This window comes from Gopherus flavomarginatus, chromosome 1 (assembly GCF_025201925.1).
Source record: "Gopherus flavomarginatus isolate rGopFla2 chromosome 1, rGopFla2.mat.asm, whole genome shotgun sequence".
NCBI lineage: Eukaryota > Metazoa > Chordata > Testudines > Testudinidae > Gopherus > Gopherus flavomarginatus.
Genome location: NC_066617.1, coordinates 5,462,105 through 5,483,086, shown reverse-complemented (window position 1 = coordinate 5,483,086; position 20,982 = coordinate 5,462,105). Strand labels below are relative to the sequence as shown.

General features: G+C 55.2%; 2 protein-coding genes across 5 annotated transcripts in view; one reads left to right on the top strand and one right to left on the bottom strand.

Moving 5' to 3' along the window:
* The window catches only part of IRF5 (interferon regulatory factor 5), a 38,666-nt gene extending 27,549 nt beyond the window's left edge, over positions 1-11,117 (top strand). For all 4 annotated transcript variants that reach the window (XM_050929971.1, XM_050929985.1, XM_050929962.1 and 1 more), the window contains 8 exons: positions 1,502-1,712; positions 2,564-2,753; positions 6,014-6,066; positions 7,242-7,272; positions 8,223-8,507; positions 8,794-9,183; positions 9,380-9,498; positions 10,300-11,117. In XM_050929971.1, coding sequence (XP_050785928.1) covers positions 1,539-1,712; positions 2,564-2,753; positions 6,014-6,066; positions 7,242-7,272; positions 8,223-8,507; positions 8,794-9,183; positions 9,380-9,498; positions 10,300-10,536 — 1,479 coding nt within the window. In that variant the 5' untranslated portion in view covers positions 1,502-1,538 and the 3' untranslated portion in view covers positions 10,537-11,117. The remainder of the gene's footprint in view (positions 1-1,501; positions 1,713-2,563; positions 2,754-6,013; positions 6,067-7,241; positions 7,273-8,222; positions 8,508-8,793; positions 9,184-9,379; positions 9,499-10,299) is intronic.
* A 6,328-nt stretch (positions 11,118-17,445) lies between these two features.
* TNPO3 (transportin 3) overlaps positions 17,446-20,982 on the bottom strand; it is a 76,498-nt gene continuing 72,961 nt past the window's right edge. The window contains exons 22-23 of the mRNA XM_050929948.1: positions 20,372-20,463; positions 17,446-18,499 (exon numbers count right to left, since the gene is read on the bottom strand). Coding sequence (XP_050785905.1) covers positions 20,403-20,463 — 61 coding nt within the window. The 3' untranslated portion in view covers positions 17,446-18,499; positions 20,372-20,402. The remainder of the gene's footprint in view (positions 18,500-20,371; positions 20,464-20,982) is intronic.

The window sequence follows — 20,982 nt, the reverse complement described above, 5'->3', positions numbered from 1 at the left end:
TTTAAACCTGTTCTCTTCCAGATTATAAACTGCCCCTTTGCCTCCAGGAGATGGAGGAACAACCTGGTATAACACTTGCCAGTTTATCATAGCTCTGTTGGGTTTTTCTGCTACTCACTTTATTGTCAATATCTTCTAATTGATGTAATCTGGTACTCAGAGCGTGACAGCCCATCCCCCAGAAGAACATCTGGCTATGATTCATGAGTTCAAGTTTGCTTTTTGATTTTCTCCTTTGAAGATGGCCCATGTCTTTGAACTATATTTGAATGAGTTCTCAACTCCCCGTTGCTTAAGGCACAGACTCAGCTAAGATGCCAAACCATGGAAACCGCTGTCCTTCAAGCTGTCGAAACGTTCCTTCACATCTTCAGTTTTGCCCATGTAGATCTGGAGTGCTGGAGAATCTAGCTCGCTCTCTTTTGGATTGTAGAATTTTCCAGCTTCCGAGAGCACGTGGGATTTTACCTCTTGATTAGGAAACGAGCTTTGATCACCATCTCCAAAGATAATGTTTGTAGTTTCTTCTCAGTCCCTGGTAATAATCAAAACAGTGGCAATGTTTGTCCTTTTAGTATTGCGCTGAAGAAGGGAGTTTTTATTAGGCTCTGACAGACATTTTAATGGATCATATACATCAGGCACCGCTCCCTGAGATCCCCTGACATGGTTTAGGAAGGCAGCAAGCCCATCTATGGTATCGAAAAGGTTGAGAAACACGGATATAGATGTTGTGATGACTTCAGATTTGTAGATTTGTCTTTTGTTTTCGCAGCAGACGTGTCATAGGTAAGGCTTAGTCACAATTTAGTCATGGAGGTTGCAAAAGTCATGGAATCCATGGCTTCCAGCGACCTCTGTGACGTCAGCCTGCACTGGTGGGGAGTTTCAGGGTACTTCCATTGCCTCTGGAGCACCAAGCTTGCCGCAGGCGGCGGGTGAACCCCTGAGCTCTCAGCCGTGGGCGATGGGGGACCCTGGATCGCCAACACACAATCTGCAGCGGGGGCCCTGGAGCTCCTAGCCACCATGCAGCTGACCCAATGCAGGTGGGTGTGGGCACCCACAGATCCCCGTTTTGTCACTGATATTTTTAGTAAACATCAGGGACAGGTCATGGCTTCCGTGACTTTTGTTTATTGCCCGTGACCTGTCCGTGACTTCTACTAAAAATATCCGGGACAAAATCTTCGCCTTAGTCACAGGTGATTTAATAAAATTGAATTGAATAACCAAAAAAGAACAGGTTGGACAAACCCCTGTCAGGGATGGTCCAGGTTTACTTGGTCCCTCCTCAGCGCAGGGGGCTGGATTTGGTGATCTCTCGAGGTCCCTCGCAGCCTGACAGATCTGTGAGTCTGTGAAAAACGAGGAAGGGTGGACCCTGCCTCCCCCCCATCCACTATTATCCCTGCCCTTCCCCCTCCCTCATTCCTTTCCCCTTAGCTCTGCCCTCTCCCCAGCGTGCCTGGCCCTGTAACAGACTCTCCCTCTCTCTCAGTGCGCAGGCTGGTGGCCGGCATAGCCTGTGAGTCGCCATGAATGCGCATCCCCGTCGCATCCGCCTGAAGCCCTGGCTCATCGCCCAAGTGAACAGCAACCAGTACCCAGGCCTGCAGTGGGTGAACCCCGAGCGGAAGCTCTTCTGCATCCCCTGGCGCCATGCGACCCGGCACATCCCCACGCAGGACGACGAGAACACTGTGTTCAAGGTGAGCGCCCAGGGGCCTGTGGGACGCCAGGCTGGGGGGGGGTACCCCTTGGGGCACATGGCACCCAGCTGACAAGTAAGGACGGGGTTGGCTGGGTCACGCGCACAATGTGACGTGACCCCACCTGGGACTCCCAGGAGCTGCTGCACTGGAGCAGGCCATGGGTCCCTCGGTCCGCTTAGGGGGGGATCACGGGACGGCATAACCCCCTGGTGTCCCAGAATGCACCCTGCTTGCTGCACGGGACTAGCCACCATGCCGCCCAGTTAGCTGTTTCCTGAGGTATTTGAAAAGGCCTCAGTTTCCCCTCCACCTCCATGAAACGGGGCTGATCATACCCGCCTCATAGCAGGAGGCGTGATGTCCGCACCCCTCTCTGAACTGCCCTGCGGACGCCGCTGCGGAGGAGTGATGTGCAGCTGTCAGCCAGGCCCGGAAGCCTGTGCCGTTTTATGCCAGTCAGTGTCACTGCAGAAGGTGGCGCAGGCTCTGGCCCTGGTGCTGGCCTGTGTCGGGAGAGCGTCTCCGAGCTGCCTTGTCCCTGGGCCACCCTCAGCTGCCTCTTGTCACCGCTTAGTCACAGGCCTGTATCGGGAGAGCGTCTCCAAGCTGCCTTCCCCCAGGCCACCCCTCGGCTGCCACTTTTCACCGCTTAGTCACAGGTCTGTGTCGGGAGAGCATCTCCAAGCTGCCTTCTCCCTGGACCACCGCCCAGCTGCCTCTTGTAACCACTTAGCCACAGAGCAGTTCAGGAATGAACGGACGGGCGAAAGCTTGGATTTCCCGGCTCCTTGCACTGGGGCTGGGGCCTGACCCTGTCTGTGACCACCCCCTGCATCCCAACCTCCCAGGCCTGGGCCAAGGAGACTGGCAAGTACAACGAAGGGGTAGATGAGCCGGACCCAGCCAAGTGGAAAGCCAACCTGCGCTGCGCCCTCAACAAGAGCCGCGAGTTCAAGCTGATCTACGATGGCACCAAGGACACGCCCATGCAGCCCTACAAGATCTACGAGGTGTATGAGGGCCACCAGCCCAACGGAGGTACCAGCAGCCCGGGCAAGGGGGATCCAGTGCATAGAGTGTGCTTAGACGGTCAGAAAGCCTGTGACAAGGTCCCGCACCAAAGGCTCTTGAGCAAAGTGAGCTGCCATGGCATAAGGGAGAAGGTTCTCTCATGGATTGGTAACTAGTTAAAAGACAGGAAACAAAGGGTTGGAATAAATGGTCAGTTTTCAGAATGGAGAGAGGTAAATGGTGGTGTCCCCGCAGGGGTCTGTACTGGGCCCCGTCCTGTTCAACATATTCATAAACGATCTGTAAAAGGGTAAACAGTGAGGTGGCAACATTTGCAGATAGAAAACTACTCAAGATAGTTAACCCCCAGGCAGACGGCGAAGAGCTACAAAAACCTCTCTCAAAACGGGGTAACTGGGCAACAAAATGGCAGATTAAATTCAATGTTGGTAAATGCAGAGTAATGCACGTTGGAAAACATAATCCCAACTGTACATATAAAACGATGGGGTCTCAATGAGCTGTTGCCACTCAAGAAAGAGATCTTGGAGTTATTGTGGAGAGTTCTCTGAAAACATCCATTCAATGTGCAGCAGCAGTCAGAACAGCGAACAGAATGTTGGGAATCATTAAGAAAGGGATAGAAAATAAGAGAGAAAATATCATATTGCCTCTATGTAAATCCACGGTGCGCCCACACCTTGAATACTGGGTGCAGATGTGGTCGCCCCATCTCAGAAAAGATATATTAGAATTGGAAAAGGTTCGGAAAAGAGCAACAAAAATGATTAGGGATCTGGAACGGCTTCCGTATGAGGAGAGATTAATAAGACTGGGACTTTTCAGCTTGGAACAGGGATGAAGAAGGTGGGACATGATTGAGGTCTATAAAACCATGACTGGTGTGGAGAAAGTAAATAAGGAAGTGTTATTTACTAACTACTCATAACACATGAACTAGTGGTCACCAAATGAACTTAATAGGCAGCAGGTTTAAAACCAACACAAGGAAGTGTTTCTTCACACAACGCGCAGTCAACCTATGGAACCTCTCTTGCCAGAGGATGGTGTGAAGGCCAAGACTATAACAGGGTTCAAAAAGGAACTAGATAAATTCATGGAGGACAGGCCCATCAGTGGCTATTAGCCAGGATGGGTAGGGATGGTGTCCCTAGCCTCTCTTTGCCAGAAGCTGGGAATGGGCGACAGTAGATGGATCACTTGATGATTCCCTGTTCTGTTCATTCCCTCTGGGGCACCTGGCATTGGCCACTGTCAGCAGACAGGACACTGGGCTAGATGGACCTTTGGTCTGACCCAGTATGGCCGTTCTTATGTTCTTATGGTAAGGGGAGACTGGGCTGGGGGAGGAGGGGAACTGGGGGACAAGCAGGGTGCCTGGAAATGAGGCTGCTGGGAGAAATGAGGATTGGTCCTCTTTTCTGAGGGGGGGAAGGGAGGATAACCCCCCCCCCCCATCCCTGCCTGGGCTTCTATGGCCTATTTCCCATCTTCGGCAGCCCCACCTCAGAGCTGCAGAGGCTGGGCAGGGGCTGCCTGGTGAGCCCCTCAGCACTTGGGGGTGCTGCTGGTGCCCCCACCCAACAAACACCCTGCAAACAGGCCCCACAGCACCTCCAGTCCCCTCCAAACACCAGATCCCGTGAGTCACCGCCCCTGCAACCCAGCTACCAGGCCCCATGACACCCCACCCTCACCTCACCCAGCTACCAGGCCTCACGACACCCCACCCAGCAAACTCACCCTGCAAACAGGCCTCGTGCCTGATCCCTGGTAACCCAGCTAACAGGCCCCATGACTCCTCACCACACCCAGCTAACAGCCCACGTCCCCCCCCCCGAGTGCCCAGGTGTCTGGTTTTCGACGGGAACACCATTAAAAGTCCAATCGGTGGCATAGCAGGGATAAGACAGGCTGGTGGGGCAATTTGCCCTGGGCCCTGCAGGTGCCCTGCGAGCTCTGGCGCAGAATCCCTTCCCTGGCTAGTGGCGCCTTTTTAATTTTTACTCACCCGGTGGCGGTCTGGGTCTTCAGCGGCACTTGGGCGGCGGGTCCTTCAGTGCTGCCGAAGACACGGAGCGAGCGAAGGGCCCCCCGCCTCTGCCGAAGACTCGGAGCGCTGCCGGGTGAGTACAAGCGCCGCAGTGGTGCCCCAGGCCCCCTGAATCCTCTGGGCAGTCCTGCCTGGAAGCGGCCAGAAGGTCTGGCGCCTAGGCGGGGAGGGGGCACGAGTGTCCACCTGCTGCCCCCACCCTGAGCACCGGCTCTGCACTCTCACTGGCTGGTGCCTGCAGGCGAGAGCAGCGCATGGAGCCTCTTGGCCCCCCACCTAGGGCCCGGATCTGCTGGCCACTTCCGGGGCAAAGCGTGGAGCCGGGACAGGCAGGGAGCCTGCCTTAGCGCCACTGACTGGGAGCCGCCCGTAAGCCCACTCCCCGAGTCCCTGCCCTGAGGCTCCTCCCCCAAACCTGGAGCCCCTTCCTGCACCCGAAACCCCTCGTCCCCAGCCCCACCTCAGAGCCTGCACCCCCCAAGTGGAGCCCTCACCCCCTCCTGCACCCCGGCTCCCTGCCCCAGCCCAGCGAAAGTGAGTGAAGATGGGGGGGAGTGAGCCACCGAGGGAGGGGGAACGTAGTGAGTGGGGGGCGGGGCCTCAGGGAAGGGGCGGGGCCTCAGGGAAGGGGCGGGGCTAGGGTGTTTGGTTTTGTGTGACTAGAAAGTTGGCAGCCCTATCCCCACACAAGCCACCTAACAGCCCCTGTGACTGCCCACCCTGCAAACAGGCCCTCTGACCCACCCCCTGCAACCCAGCAAACAGGCTCCATTGCACCCCAGCCCCCTCCACACACCCTCACCCCACCCAGCTAACGGTTCCTGTGACCCAGTCTCCACAACCCAGCTAACAGACCCCTTGTCACCCCCCAGGCCCTCCAAAAACAGGACCCGTGACCCATCCCCCACAACCCAGCTAACAGACCCCTTGTCACCCCCCAGGCCCTCCAAAAACAGGACCCGTGACCCATCCCCCACAACCCAGCTAACAGGCCCTTTGACACCCCTCAGCCCCTCCAAAAACAGGACCTGTGACTGACCCACCCGCTGCAGCCCAGACACCCTGACTGCCCCATCACCCCTCCCAGCTAGCAGGCCCTGTGACCGCAGCCTCACCCCTACTAACAAGCCCCATGTCACCGCCCCCAGCAAACGGGCCCCATGACCTGCATATGTGACTTGCTAATCCCGCCCCCCCCCCGTCTCCATTGCAGACTCGCTGGCCGGGGACGATCACACCTGCTGCCCGGGCGAGGAGGAGGAGGAGGTGAGTGATGGGATTGGCGGGGCTGGCCTGCGTGGGTGAACACCGCCACCCCCAGCAAGGCAGGGCCTGTGAGCACCATGCCCCTGGTGCAATAGGCCAGCTGGGCTGTTAACCATTACGCACTTCGCAGGCTGCCAGAGCTTTCCATGGAGTGTCCCCCGAAAGCCCTGAGCTCGCCCCTCCTGCTGCACAGCGCTGACTCTGCTAGCCAGTGGGCTGGCTGCTGAGCCCCGGGGGGTGGGGGAATCCTTTTGGCTGCATGGACTGACGGCCCTTGTGTTGCCAGGAGTCCTGTTTTCAAGTGGGATGCTCGGTCGAAAAGGGACCCTGGCGGCTCCATCTGTACTGCTGATGGGGCAGTTAAGTCCAGTCGGCGGGCTAAGGCAGGCTCCCTGCCTGCCCTGGCTCTGTGTGGCTGCCACGTCCAGCTCCTAGACACAGGGGCAGCCAGGGAGGCTCCACACGCTGCCTCCACCAAGAGTGCCGGCTTTGCAACTCCCATTGGCCAGGAACCGCAGCCAATGGGCACTGCGGAGGCGGCACCTGCAGGAGTGGACAGTGCGCAGAGCCACCTGTCTGCACTTTTGCCAAGGAGCCAGACATGCCAGTCGCTTCTGGGAGCTGCCTGAGGTCAGTGCCCCCTGGCTGGAGCCCTCACCTCATACCCCTTCCTGTACCTCAACCCCTTGCCCCAGCCCTGAATCCCCAACCCCTCCTGCACCTCAACCCCCAGCCCTGAACCCCCTCCCGGAGCCCATACCCCCCCTTGCACCCTAACCCCCTGCCCCAGCCCTGAGCCCCCTCCCACACCTCAAACCCCTCATCCTTGGCCCCACCCTAAAGCCCACACCCCCAGCCGGAGCCTTCACCCTCCGCAATGCAACCCCTGCCTCAGCCTGGAGCTCCTTCCCACACCCTGCACCTCTCATTTCTGGCCCCACCCCAGAGCCTGCCCCAGCCCCGTGAAAGTGAGTGAGGGCGGGGGAGGGCGAGCGACGGAGGGAGGGGGGATGGAGTGAGCGGGGGCAGGGATGGAGTGGGGTCTCGGAGAAGGGGCGGGGCAGGGGCGGGGCAATGTTAGCTTTTTTGCTATTAGAAAGTTGGCCCCCTTACTCTGCCCCCTCCCCTGGGTCTGTCACTGCCCCAGTAACCAGCGCCTCCCGTCTCTCTCGCAGCTGCAGAAACTGACGACGCTGACGATAGCGGGTGAGTGTGGGGAGGGCAGGCCGCGGCGCCTGGCATGGGGATGGGGCTAGTCTGCTCTCCGATCTACCGAGTCCTGGGGACAAGGCCCCTCTGCTGCCCGGTTAAACTCCTCCGTCCCTCAGGTGCCCTGCAAGCTGACATAGTGCCTAGGTCTGCGACAGGCCAGTGGGGCTGCCAGGTGCTGGCGCGGCCTGAGGCCGGGGACTGTGATGGGCCCCAGTGGATGATCTCATGGGCCGGGACGCTAGCCACGGCGTCTCTCGGCCTCGCCCCGGCCTATTGGCAGGATCACTGCAGCCCGGCCGCCCAGGGCCAGCAAAGTCTTGTCACCACTTAAGCACCCTCGTGCGTTCCATGGGGCTCTGAGCACCTCCCTCCTGAGTCTGCCCCCTCTGCCCCTGCTCCACTCAGACCCCCCACTGGGGAGGAGAAGGGGCTGCGGCTCGTGAAGGGTGCTGCCATCTCAGCCCCATGGGCTCCCCCTGCTCTGTGCCCAGAGCTGCCTCCAGCCGATTGGGGCAAGGTGGGGCACAGGGGGCCTGAAAGCTGTGGGGAGGGACACGGGGTTGTCCCTCTCTTCCCCTGGTCACGGGCTGGGTATGTCGCCCAAGAAGTGGGTCCCAGCTTCCAAAGTGCCCCGGGGCCGGCTGCCCTTCTTTTAACCTCGATCCACCCTCCCATGTGGGGCACTAAAGGACCCAGCTTCCATCCAGAAGGGTCAGTTGTTTTCCTCCTTTGCTCTCCGTTAGGGCGAGGGACCTTGCACCAGGGTTGCCGGAGAGCAGAGGCCGTGTGCCAAGGGAGCCCTGGCCCGCTGGCCGGCCCTCAGAGCCTGGATGTTGGGCATCGTGGGCTGGAGCTGAGTTCGGCTGGTGATGCCAGGGCCTTGCCCACGGCTGGCTTGGGCTGACGGGCGGGATCCTGAGCCAGTGTGTTTTGGTGGCTTTCAGATCCCAGCCAGTGCGTGGAGCCGCTCCCCTCCTACGTGTGGCCGAAGCAGGAAGTCCCGTATCCCAACCCCTGCGGGAACGGCTCTTTCCACCCGGACGTGTCGGCGCCTCCGCCTCCCACCGCCGGCGCCTTCGCAGCAGGGGAGCTGCCCGCCCAGAGCCCTGCCGGGAGCATGCCGCTGGGGGGGCCGGGCAGCCTGCAGAACCTGCCCCCCGGGGACGTGTCTCTGCAGCCCATGGAACAGTTCATCCCAGACCTGCTCATCAGCCCGCACATGCTGCCATGTAAGATCCTGCTCTGCCTAGGACCTAGCGCACCCTGGCTGCGTCCTTGCACTGCCCCTTCTAGGCTGGTGCACGGGCACTGGGCCTGCGAGCTCTCTGGGGGGGCTACATGCCATTAGGTCCGGACAGTGCCTAGCACCGGGACCATGCCGGCGTGCGGCTCGCGACAGGAGTGAGGCCGGGGGGAAAGCGTGGGGGGAGGTAGCGGTGTGACGGTAGCCCAGGACTATCAGGGCCCACCCGATTTCCCCGGCTAACGGGCTTGTCTCACTCTCCCCGTGGCCAGTGACCGACCTAGAGCTCAAGTTCCACTACCGCGGGCGGCAGGCCAGCTCCCTGACCATCAGCAACCCCCACGGGTGCCGGCTCTTCCACAGCAGCCTGGAGCCCACGCACGAGCAGGTGGAGCTCTTTGGGCCCGTGACGCTGGAGCAGGTGCGCTTCCCCAGCACCGAGCACATCCCCAACGAGAAGCAGCGCTTCTACACCCACCAGCTGCTGGACGTCATGGACCGGGGCCTCATACTGGAGCTGCAGGGCCAAGACATCTACGCCGTCCGGCTGTGCCAGTGCAAGGTGTTCTGGACGGGGCCCTGCGCCGGCGAGCGGGCCGGCCCCAACCCCATCGAGCGCGAGAGGAAGATCAAACTCTTCAGCCTGGAGAACTTCCTCAACGGTGAGCGGAGGGGCCGGGGGCCGTGCCCTGCACATCCTGGCTCCCCGGCCCCAGCCCCGGCCTCCCCACATGGCGTCTCTGCCCCGAGTCCACTAGGACCCCTCCCTTCTGGCCCTGGCTCCTCCCACCCGGCTGGGGGGGTGTGGCTAGATGCTGGCCCTGCCCCTCATGCCGTGTCTGTTGTGGGGCTCCCTAGGGCTCATCCTGTTCCAGAAGGGCCAGACCAGCACGCCGCCCCCCTTTGAAATCTTCCTCTGCTTCGGGGAGGAGTGGCCGGACCAGAAGCCAAAGGAGAAGAAACTTATCACTGTCCAGGTAAGGGGTCCCACGTCCGCTCTCGCCCCTGGGAGCAGGGCTTAGGGCCCCCTGACTGGGCCAACTGTGGGCCTGTCTGCTGGCTTGGCTCTGTTACAGACCCTTCGCCCTCTCCCCGCTTGGCCCATCTTCCCCTTTCCCAGCCTGCCAGCTGTGGAACTGTGGCCTTGCAAGCCGGGGTGCCAGACTGCCCGAGGCCTGGACTGCGTGCACACAAACCAAGGCTAGAACGGGGACGTGCCAGCCGACCCCAGTGGGCCCCCAGGGAAGGCCGAGTGGTTGGGGCTGGTAGATGCCTACAGCTTGCAAAGAGGGATTGTGAGGGCCAGGGGTGGGTGCGATTCCCTTCCAAAGCATGGGGTCACCAGAGCATGTCGGGCTGGGAGCCTGGTGACTGATCAGTCTTGGATGGGGAACTCGGCCACCGATTCCTCGCTGCTCCCTCATTCAGCCGGCCCCTTGGTGCTGCCGGCCTCTCCACCGCTCCCCTCCCTGGGACAAGTTCAGGTATTATACCCGTGCTAAACAAGGCCTCCGCCCCGTGCAGCTTAAGACCGAATCGCAGCTCTGGCCTGCCAGGAGGGGTGGAGACACAGCAGCAAGGGTAGGCTGTTAGCCGTAGGGGTCTGGTGCTGGGAGCAGGGCTGGGGCAGGAACTCCAGAGAGGGGCTGGGTGACTCAGCCCAAGATCCTTCCAGGACGTGGGGGGCAGATCAGGGGTTGAGGCTGTGCGGGGGCAGGAGTGAGCTGGCTGCAGAGGGAAGCGGACTAGCTACTGCCTGCTCTCTGTCTGCCGCCCAGGTCGTGCCAGTGGCCGCCCGGATCCTGCTGGAGATGTTCTCTGGGGAGCTCTCCTGGTCAGCAGACAGCATCCGCCTACAGATCTCCCATCCGGACCTGAAAGACAAGATGGTGGAGCAGTTCAAGGAGCTGCATCAGCTCTGGCAAAACCAGCAGAGCCTGCAGGCCCACCCGACCTCGAACCTGGAGCCAGGCCCGAGCCCTTGGGCAATGCAGGCCAGCAGCATGCAGCAGTGAGGACGTGGGCATGTCGCACACACTCACCCACTTCCCCTCCCTCCTGATGGGCACCCGGGTGAGCCTGGCCGTGCATGCCAGCCCCGAGGAGCGGGAGACGAGGCAAACGGATCTCTACAGGGCGGTGCCCCGCCAGATCCATCGGTACAGGCTGCCCGGCTCAGCTGCCCGCTCCACACCAACCTCCCAGCTGTGGACCCCAAAGGGGCAGGGGGGAGGGGGCCTTCCTGCATGGGATGGATGGAGGCTGGCCCACACCATCACCTGCTGGGAATACACTAGGCGGCAGGCCAGGCCCCACCTTGCTAGAGCACTGCAGGGACAGGCAAGGCCTGCGATGGAGGAAAGAGACTGTTAAACCCACGGCCCTGGGCACTTACGAAAACTGCCTGGTGGGTGTGCAGCAGGTGCTGGGGCTGCTGAAAGGACAGGCCTGGCCGACAGGCCCGATGCAGCCCACGAGCGTGAAGGAGCCCGAGGCAACACTGCAGTCACAGTATCTGGGAGCTGGTGTCACCTCCCCCCCGGGAACCAGCCTGGCACAAAGACGCAGCAAGGGAAGTGCTCAGCTGTTAATAAAAGCAACCACTTGCCTACGCCCGTGTATGTATGTGTGTGTGTGTGTGTGTGTGTGTCCCCTCACTTCCCCCATCAGGAAGGCCCAGGGTGCACAGCCGGCCCAGGGTGCGTTCAGCATATGGAAAAGCACAAGCCAAGCTCTTGTGCTCATTGGAACGTTTCTGCACCCAGGGCCCAGCCCACGCTATGGGGGAAGAGGGAGCGACATCGTATTCTGATGTCTGTAGTGATCACAGCATTAAGGGCTCGCACGGGGCTTGGCCTGCTGGGACCATAGGCAGCATTTGAGCTACAGAGTCTCAGCCTGGGGCTGGACTTGGCCCGGGGCGTTTGCAGGCCTGGCGGGTAGCGTACACCAGTGTGGGTGTGGGAAACTGACCAAACCGCCCCGGTTCTGGCTCCAGCCCAATGACTGGGGGCAGGGCCCCTGCTGCTTCCGGCTCCATTAGGGCCACGCGCTACAGTGGAGCCAGGCCAGCAGGGAGCCGAACCCGTTCCAGTCAGAGCCTGAAGCTTTAACCACTTAGCCGCTGCCTGCCAGCATAGCCTCCTCAGCAGTGGGTAACAGCTCCCCCAGCATTAGTCACAGCGGTGGCCCAGGCTCCCTGACGTCCAACAAGGGGGGATAACAAAGCCCCAGCAGGCCCAGCTGTGTCGACATTCCCGTCCCCGGGGCTCTGGCCTGGGCAGTTTTAAAGGTGCCACGCAACAGCACTTCCTCTGAGCCTGGCCCCAGCTTGCCCTGCGTGGAAGCTGGGCTAAGAGGTTCCCCTCGCTGCAGGCTCTGAGGTGTTGCAGCAGAATCCCCTTGTGCCAGCTGTGTCCGTGTGCCGCTCTCCTCACCTTGCCTCAGGGTAGAGCGTCATGCCAAGGATGCGGCCCTGTGTACCCAACCCACAGCAGAGCACGACACGGTCCTACCAGCCAGCCTGTTCCCGTGGCAGCAGCTCGACAGCTGCGTGCCTGGTACACAGATCTGGGTCTGACTCAAATTGCTTGTAAACGTAGGGTCAGACCCATGCTGATCTTTCATGGTCAAGGCAGGTTTTAGTGCAGAGGGTCTGGTTACTTTTCCGTGGCTGGTGGAGGGGTGGGGAGCAGGGCATAAGAACATGAACAGCCGGACTGGGTCAGACAAAAGCTCCATCCAGCCCACTGTCCTGTCTGCCGACAGTGGCCAATGCCAGGTGCCCCAGAGGGAGTGACCCTAACAGGCAATGATCAAGTGATCTTTCTCCTGCCATCCATCTCCATCCTCTAACAAACAGAGGCTAGGACACCATTCCTTACCCATCCTGGCTAATAGCCATTTATAGACTTAGCCACCATGAATTTATCCAGTTCTCTTTTAAACACTGTTATAGTCCCAGCCTTCACAACCTCCTCAGGCAAGGAGTTCCACAAGTTGATTGTGCACTGCGTGAAGAACTTCCTTTTATTTGTTTTAAACCTGCTGCCCATTAATTTCATTTGGTGGCCCCTAGTTCTTGTATTATGGGAATAAGTAAATAACTTTTCCTTATCTACTTTCTCCACATCACTCATGATTTTGTACAGCTCTATCATATCCCCCCTTAGTCTCCTCTTTTCCAAGCTGAAGAGTCCTAGCCTCTTTAATCTCTCCTCATATGGGACCCGTTCCAAACCCCTTATCATTTTAGTTGCCCTTCTCTGAATCTTTTCTAGTGCCAGTATATCTTTTTTGAGATGAGACCACATATGTACGCAGTGTTCGAGATGTGGGTGTACCATCGATTTATATAAGGGCAATAATATATTCTCAGTCTTATTCTCTATCCCCTTTTTAATGATTCCTAACATCTTGTTTGCTTTTTTCACCACCGCTGCACACTGTGTGGACGTCTTCAGAGAGCTATCCACGATGACGCCAAGATCTTTTTCCTGACTCGCTGTAGCTAAATCATCCCCCATCATATCATACGTATAATTGGGGTTATTTTTCCCATGTGCATTACTTTACATTTATCCACATTAAATTTCATTTGCCATTTTGTTGCCCAATCACTTAGTTTTGTGAGATCTTTTTGAATCTTCACAGTCTGCTTTGGTCTTAACTATCTTGAGCAGTTTAGTATCATCAGCAAACTTTGCCACCTCACTGTTTACCCGTCTCCAGATCATTTATGAATAAGTTGAATAGGATTGGTCCTAGGACTGATCCTTGGGGAACACCACTAGTTACCCCTTTCCATTCTGAGAATTTACCATTAATTCCTACCCTTTGTTCCGTGTCTTTTAACCAGTTCTCAATCCATGAAAGGACCTTCCCTCTTATCCCATGACAGCTTAATTTACGTAAGAGCCTTTGGTGAGGGACCTTGTCAAAGGCTTTCTGGAAATCTAAGTACACTACGTCCACTGGATCGCCCTTGTCCAGATGTTTGTTGACCCCTTCAAAGAACTCTAATAGATTAGTAAGACACGATTTCCCTTCATAGAAACCATGTTGACTTTTGCCCAACAATTTATGTCCTTATATGGGTCTGCCAATTTTATTCTTTACGATTGTTTCAACTAATTTGCCCGGTACCAACGTTAGACTTACCAGTCTGTAATTGCCAGAATAACCTCTAGAGCCCTTTTTAAATATTGGCATTACATTAGCTAACTTCCAGTCGTTAGGTACAGAGTCCGATTTAAAGGACAGGTTACAAACCGTAGTTCACAGTTCTGCAACGTCACATCGGAGTTCTTTCAGAACTCTTGGGTGAATGCCATCTGGTCCCGGTAACTTGTTAATGTTAAGTTTATCAATTAATTCCAAATCCTCCTCTAGTGACACTTCAATCTGTGACAGTTCCTCAGATTTGTCACCTACAAAAGCCAGCTAAGATTTGGGAATCTCCCTAACATCCTCAGCCGTGAAGACGGAAGCAAAGAATCCATTTAGTTTCTCTGCAATGACTTTATCGTCTTTAAGCACTCCTTTTGTATCTCGATCATCCAGGGGCCCTGCTGGTTGTTTAGCAGGCTTGCTTCTGATGTACTTAAAAAACATTTTATTACCTTTTGAGTTTTTGGCTAGCCGTTCTTTAAACTCCTCTTTGGCAAACATAAGAATAGCCAGACTGGGTCAGACCAAGGGTCCATCTAGCCCTGTATCCTGTCTTCCAACAATGGCCAATGCCAGGTGCCCCAGAGGAAATGAACAGAACAGAATCATCAAGTGATCCATACTGTTGCTCATTCCCAGCTTCTGGCAACCAGAGGCATCCCTGCCCATTGTGGCCAATACCCATTGATGGACCTGTCCTCCATGAATTTATCTAGTTCTTTTTTGAACCCTGTTATAGTCTTGGACTTCACACCATCCTCTGGCAAAGAGTTCCAAAGGTTGTGCATTGTGTGAAGAAATACTTCCTGCTGCCGATTAATTTAATTTGGTGACCCCCTACTTCTTGTGTTGAGTAAATAAAGCTCTCTTATTTACTTTCTCCACACCAGTCATGATTTTATAGAGCTCAATCATATCTACCGTGTTGTCCCTGTTCCAAGCTGAAAAGTCCCAGTCTTATTAATCCCTCCCCATATGGAAGCCGTTCCAGACCCCTAATTATTTTTGTTGCCCTTTTCTGAATTCCAATATATCTTTTTTGAGATGGGGTCACCACATCTGCACACAGTATTCAAGATGTGGGCATACCATGGATTTATATAAAGACAATATGTTATTTTCTGTCATCTTATCTATCCCTTTCTTGATTATTCCCAACATTCTGTTCGCTGTTCTGGCTGCCGCTGCACATTGAGTGGATGATTTCAGAGAACTCTCCACAATGACTCCAAGATCTTCCTTGAGTGGCAACAGCTAATTTAGACCTCATCATTTTATATGTATAGTTGGGATCATATTTTCCAATGTCAAATACTTTGCTTTTAGCAACACTGAATTTCATCTTCCATTTTGTTGCCCAGTCACCCCGTTTTGAGAGAGCTTTTTGTAGCTCTTCACACAGTCTGCTCTGGACTTTAGTATCTTGAGTAGTTTTTTATCATCTGCAAATTTTGCCACCTCACCGTTAACCATAAACGATCTGGAAACAGGGGTAAAATAGGACTAGGCCCAATTCAGACCCCCGGGGGACACCACTATTTACCTCTCTCCATTCTGAAAACTGACCATTTATTCCTGCCCTTTGCTTCCTGTCTTTTAACCAGTACTGATCCATGAGAGAACCTCCCCTCTTATCCCGTGACAGGTGACTTTGCTTAAGAGCCTTTGGTGCAAGAACTTCTCAAAGGCTTTCTGAAAATCTAAGTACACTATATCCACTTGTTCTGCCTTGTCCACATGCTTGACGACACCCTCCAAGAATTATAGTAAATCGGTGAGGCATGATTTCCCTTTACAAAACACATGTTGACTCTTCCCCAACACATTATGTTAATCTACATGTCTGACAATTTTGTTCTTATAGTTTCAACCAGTTTGCCCGGTACCGAAGTCAGGTTTACTGGCCTGTAACTGCCAGGGTCACCTCTGGAGCTCTTTTTAAAAATTGGCATCACATTAGCTGTCCTCCAGTCATTGGGTAGGTTAGTTAGTAGTTCTGCAATTTCACATTTGGGTTCCTTCAGAACTCTTGGGTGATACCATCTAGTCCTGGTGACTTATTACTGTTTAATTTATCAATTTGTTCCAAAACCTCCTTTAACACCACTTCTATTTGAGATGGTTCCTCAGGTTTTGGAAATCTCCCTCACATCCTCAGCCATGAAGACAAATGCAAAGAATTAATTTAGTTTCTCTACAGTGGCCTTATTGTCCTTGAGTGCTCCTTTAGCACCTCCATCATCCAGTGGCCCCACTGGTTGGTTAGCAGTCTCCCTGCTTCTGATGTACTTAAAAAACATTGCTATTACTTCTTGAGGCTTTGGCTAGCTGTTCCTCAAATTCTTTTTTAGCCTTCCTAATTGTATTTCTTCACTTCACTTGCCAGAGTTTATGCTCCTTTCTATTTTCCTCAGTAGGATTTAACTTCCACATTTTCAAGGATGCCTTTTTGCCTCTCACTGCTTCTTTTGCTTTCTTGTTTAGTCACAGGGGCTCTTTTTTGGTTCTCATTTTTTAATTTGGGATATATGTTTAAACTGAGCCTCTACTATGGTGCCTTTAAAGTTTCCATGCAGCTTGCAGGGATTTCACTTCTGGTGCTGAACCTTGTTTCACTAACCTCCTCCTTTTTGTGTCGTTCCCCTTTCTGAAATTAAATGCTACAAAGCCTGATCCTAGCACAGTCAGTGGCAGATGAGCACCAGCTGGTGCGGCCAAACAGCCTGGGTGGATACCACCTGATTCTCAGTGCGTGGGCCCTATGCTGGCCACCTGAGGGAACTGCTCACCAGCACCTTTGAGCACAGACTGTAAGATTCCTAAAGATAAAAGCCCTTAGCCAGGCAATTTCGCTGCCTTTTAACCCTGGGGCAGGGTAGAGCAGTTCCAGCCATATGGCCTGCAGGCAAGTGTCAGAGAGACGAGCTATAGCTGTGCTGTTTAGATAGTATTTAATTGTGGCTCATTCCAGCAGGATGGCCTAGCATATAAACCTTTATCGGGATCCTTTGAACCATTCCAGGCTGCCGTATCTGTTAACTAGATCTTCGTCTGCATCAGAGAACCTTGCTCACCAACACACAGCACAGTAAGCTCACATGGTGCTTGCGAGCCTCACAGCACAGCTCGCTTTGATTAGCCGAATGTTGCAGCAAGGGAGCTTTGAAGGCGTGCTGCTTTTACACAATAGATGGCAATGAAATATAGGTCACGCTCCGTCGCCTTGCTCAGAAGCTCATTGCTGGGCAATAAAAAAAAAAAAAAGAGCACCTTGACTCTGATCGTCTTTGATCGTTTACTTATTAAGTCATAAAAGCCAGCAATTCCCACCAGGCGTGGCCTGCGTTAGTGTGAGTAGGGATGCTCTGGTGTAATTTCAAAGGTACTACCTAGGATTATACAGAGATCACAGCCATACAGGCAGGTTAGTGAATGCTCCTGTGCCAATCAGTGCACAAGGGAGAAGCTAATTCTCTTCCTAAAGTAGGAGAAGCCAACGTGGTCATAGAAGAGGGTTAAGCTGGGACTGAACCTTGTGACTAAACCACAGAAAATTAATATCCCGTCACTTGGCACAGTCCCTTCCAACAGCCTTCGCTGGTGCTACCCTTAAGGGTAACTGTGTCTTGCTGTCAATCGAAGAATGCTGACAGATCCTACCGTTGCCGGGATTTCTGAGCCAGAGCAGCAGCCAGGGTCAGTCCCACCCCTTGAAGGAGGCCTGCAGACAGGTTCAACAGCCAGAGAGACACAACTGACATTTGAATGTTTTCATTTATTTTTTTGTTTTTTTTGTTTGTATTGTTCTCGAGATGGCTACAACACCAGACGGAACAGCATGCGCTCAGTTCTAACGCCTGCGCAGGGTCTCAGGTCTTGTCAATGTCAGATTCCCCAGGGAGCAGTTTCCAAATCTGTTGAATAAAATAGTCAGCCCCATCACTGCGACCTCTACAGCCCTCTCCTCTTCCCCCCCGCCCATGGTAAAAAACCCAAATAAAACCAAATTAAAAAAAAAAAAAAAACTAAAAAAAGAAAAAAATATATATAATATATAACAGTCTATCCCAGGCTGACTCTCCTCAGGAGGCTGACAGATTGATGGCATCAGATTTAGCTAGGGGGAGTTGCTTAAGGAGGGCAGGGTGGGGTGGGTTAAGTTTAAACTCCCAGAGGTCTGGAAGTGCGCTCCACAGGGGCGAACAGCAGGATCCGCACGGTGCCGCACAGGGGAACCCAACTCCTCCTGATTGTTCTTTTTTTGGGGGGGGGGGGGAGGAGGAGGGGAGTGGAGGAAGCTCAGGGAGTTCTGGAAGTGGGCTAAAAACCTTGGTGCCTTCCCCCCTCCCAGTGCAGACAATTGGTTTTGCAGGTATCGTGTTTTTAATCCCCACGTTTTAAGTAAATTTTATTTTATTTTTCATTTCACAGAAAGTTTTCTACTTTGTTTTGTATTTTTTTTTTTTTTTTTTTTTTTTTTGCTACCAGGCAAATTTTTTTCTTCCATTCTTGTTTCTTTTCTCTCTTTTTTTGTTTTTTTCTTTCTTTCTTTTTTTTTTTAAAGCGAGTCCACCGGGAAAGCAGCGTTCCCCCTACAATGCCGTAGGTCCGGCTGCAGCCATCTTTAGTCGGGTTGAGGTGCCCTCTCTCACAAACAGTAACTTCACTGGCGTGTTCCGGCGGGAAGCGTCTCTTCGGGTTTGACGGCGCACACGAGAGTGAGTGAAAGCCCTCGGCCACAATGAAGTTTGCTGATTGTGGGACATTCTTGGTTTGCTTATTTCCTGTCTTCTAAATAAAAAGACATTCCTGGCGGGGACAGAAAGCAGAGTCAATGTTCCCAGAGCAGGCGATTAACGGCTACGCAGAGCCTCCCACCTGCCTTAAGGAGCTCACCGCCTAGAGCTGGGGTGGGCAAACTTTTTGGGCCGAGGGCCACGTCTGGGTAGGGAAATTGTATGTGGGGCAGCGGGCTGGGGTGCTGGGTGCAGGAAGGGGCTCAGGGCAGGGGCGCAGACTGCAGGAAGGGGCTCAGGGTAGGGGTGCAGCAGGGAGCTCAGGGTAGGGGGTTGGGGTGCAGGAGGGGTGCACAGCGCAGGCAGGGGGCTTAGAGCAGGGAGTTGTGGGGCAGGGTGCAGGCGGGGTTCGGGCTCCAGGGTGGCAGCGGGGCCAGGGCAAGCTCCCTGCATACCTGCCCTGGCCCCGGCTCCGCGACGCCCCAGGAAGTGCTGTGGCCCCTGGGGGAGAGGGGGAGGACTCCACATGTGCTACCCTTGCCGCGCCTCCAGGTACCAGCCTCGAAGCTCCCACTGGTCGTGGCTCCCCGTTCCTGGCCAACTGGAGCTGCGGGGGGCGGTGCCTGGAGGCAAAGGCCCAGAGGTCGCAGGGACATTGGGCCAGCCACTGTTGAGAGCGGCGCGAGGCCTGGGGCATCCTGGAGGCCGGATCCAAAGCCCTGAGGGGAGGAATCTGCCCTGCGGGCTGTAGTTTGCCCACCTCGACATAGAGAGAACCTACGGACTGCCATAAATACAGAGTAACTCCACAGAAGTCGGTGGAATTACACGGCTGTGACCGAGCCCAGAGGCTGAACGTTGCACTGAAGGCACTAAGCAAAGCTTGTATTGTCTTTCGAATGCTAATTGAGTGGTGGTGAACAACAGTCCTGGGATGAGCTTCTCTAGCCACGTGGGCAGCAGCAATGCCCGAGCCTGCCCCCTAGCCAACGCGATTCTCTCCTGACTTGAAAGGCCCCCCCGAGGATGGATTTAGACCTTGGTCTATTTGCTGAGACCAAGGAGTACAGCTGATTTGTCACCCATCCATTGGGAACTTCCACTTAGTTTCATACTGACAATCAAGCTGCCCTCAGAAGGTCAAGACGACTCATCCATTGGGGTTGAATTGGAACACACAGCCCAGGTGTGAGAGACTCCATTATCCCAAGCTGCCACGGGCCCTTTACAGATGAAATAGCCACTGAAGCTAACATCTGCGGGGTGCCAACAGGTGAGGGCAGCTCCCAAGTCAGCAGTGCCGCATTGCACACAGAACATCTGGCTAGAAACCCTGGTTTCCCACCAGCCAGCACACTGAGGCCCAGCAGGACTCTTCTTTCACAGAGAGCCGTCCCCCTGCCTGGGATGGCAAACAGCAGATGGCCTCAGGAGTCCATCACCCACAGGTTGCTGGATTATTTTGTCCATCAGCCCCTGGCTGTGCGTTGGGTCTATAGCACCTGCCAGAGACACGCTCAAGAGGCAGCTACTCCCTTTGGTTACATGTGCAACGCCTGGTAGCCAGTGTCCGGGGATGGGCTTAGCGTGTGGGGTCAGCGTTCTGGGACCTGGGCGCGGCGCACAGATTGCGTCTGAAGTCGAGGGTTTTCAGACATCTGCCATCGACCAGCCTTTCACCCCAGACACGGTCCAGGATGGATTCGCTTCAATACATGGGCCTCAGGCTGTCTTGTCTACCACGGTGACCTAGGATTCTCTCAAACCACCACCTCTTGGCATTTCTGACAGTTACCACTCTTACCACCCGTTGGCAACCAACGGGTTCATTTGTACTACAGGCCCAACCCTGCCCCCCCTGAAGTTGGCAGTAGAGGGGGCCATGGGGCCCCTGCTGTGAGGTGCGCACCCAGACCTGGAATATGACCAGATGGCATCTACTCACCTGGGAGACAGGCACAGAGTGGGCGCGCGAGCTATCGAAACAAGCGGGTGAAGTCCCTCAGGGCCCAGCACACTTGTTTACATTCCTCAGCACTGAAAGACAAGGGCAGCTGTTAAGGGAAGGGAGGGATCCAGGCCATCGCCTGGGAAGGCTGTGTTGAAGCTGGGAGATGCTACAGCAGGTCAGGCCTGTTCAGACACCCCCCTCGCCCCCGAGACAGACAGCAGCCTGCCACCTCCCAGCCGCTGATTTCCCTCCTTAGTGACCTGGGGCCGAACGGGAACTTTACCACCCTTCAGGGAAGCGTCTGAACACTCAGGCAACCTGACCGGGTTTCAGCGAGGAGACACTGTGCGTGATCGTGTGGGGGTCCCAGCACAGCACTGGGGGTCAGGAGCTCCCAGGTGCTGGCGTGAGTGGCTCAGCTATCCCAAGGGCAAGGTAGGAATCCCGCCTGCTGCCTCCCAAGAAGGGCTGGGAGGGCCAGGCTGCAGAGAGGAGAAAGCTAAGCAGGAAAACATCCAACTGAGACGGGGCCTTGATGGAATCCCAGAATGACGAGGGCCCTGGCCCAGCTCTGGGCCACTGACTTGCTGACTGACAGACACACA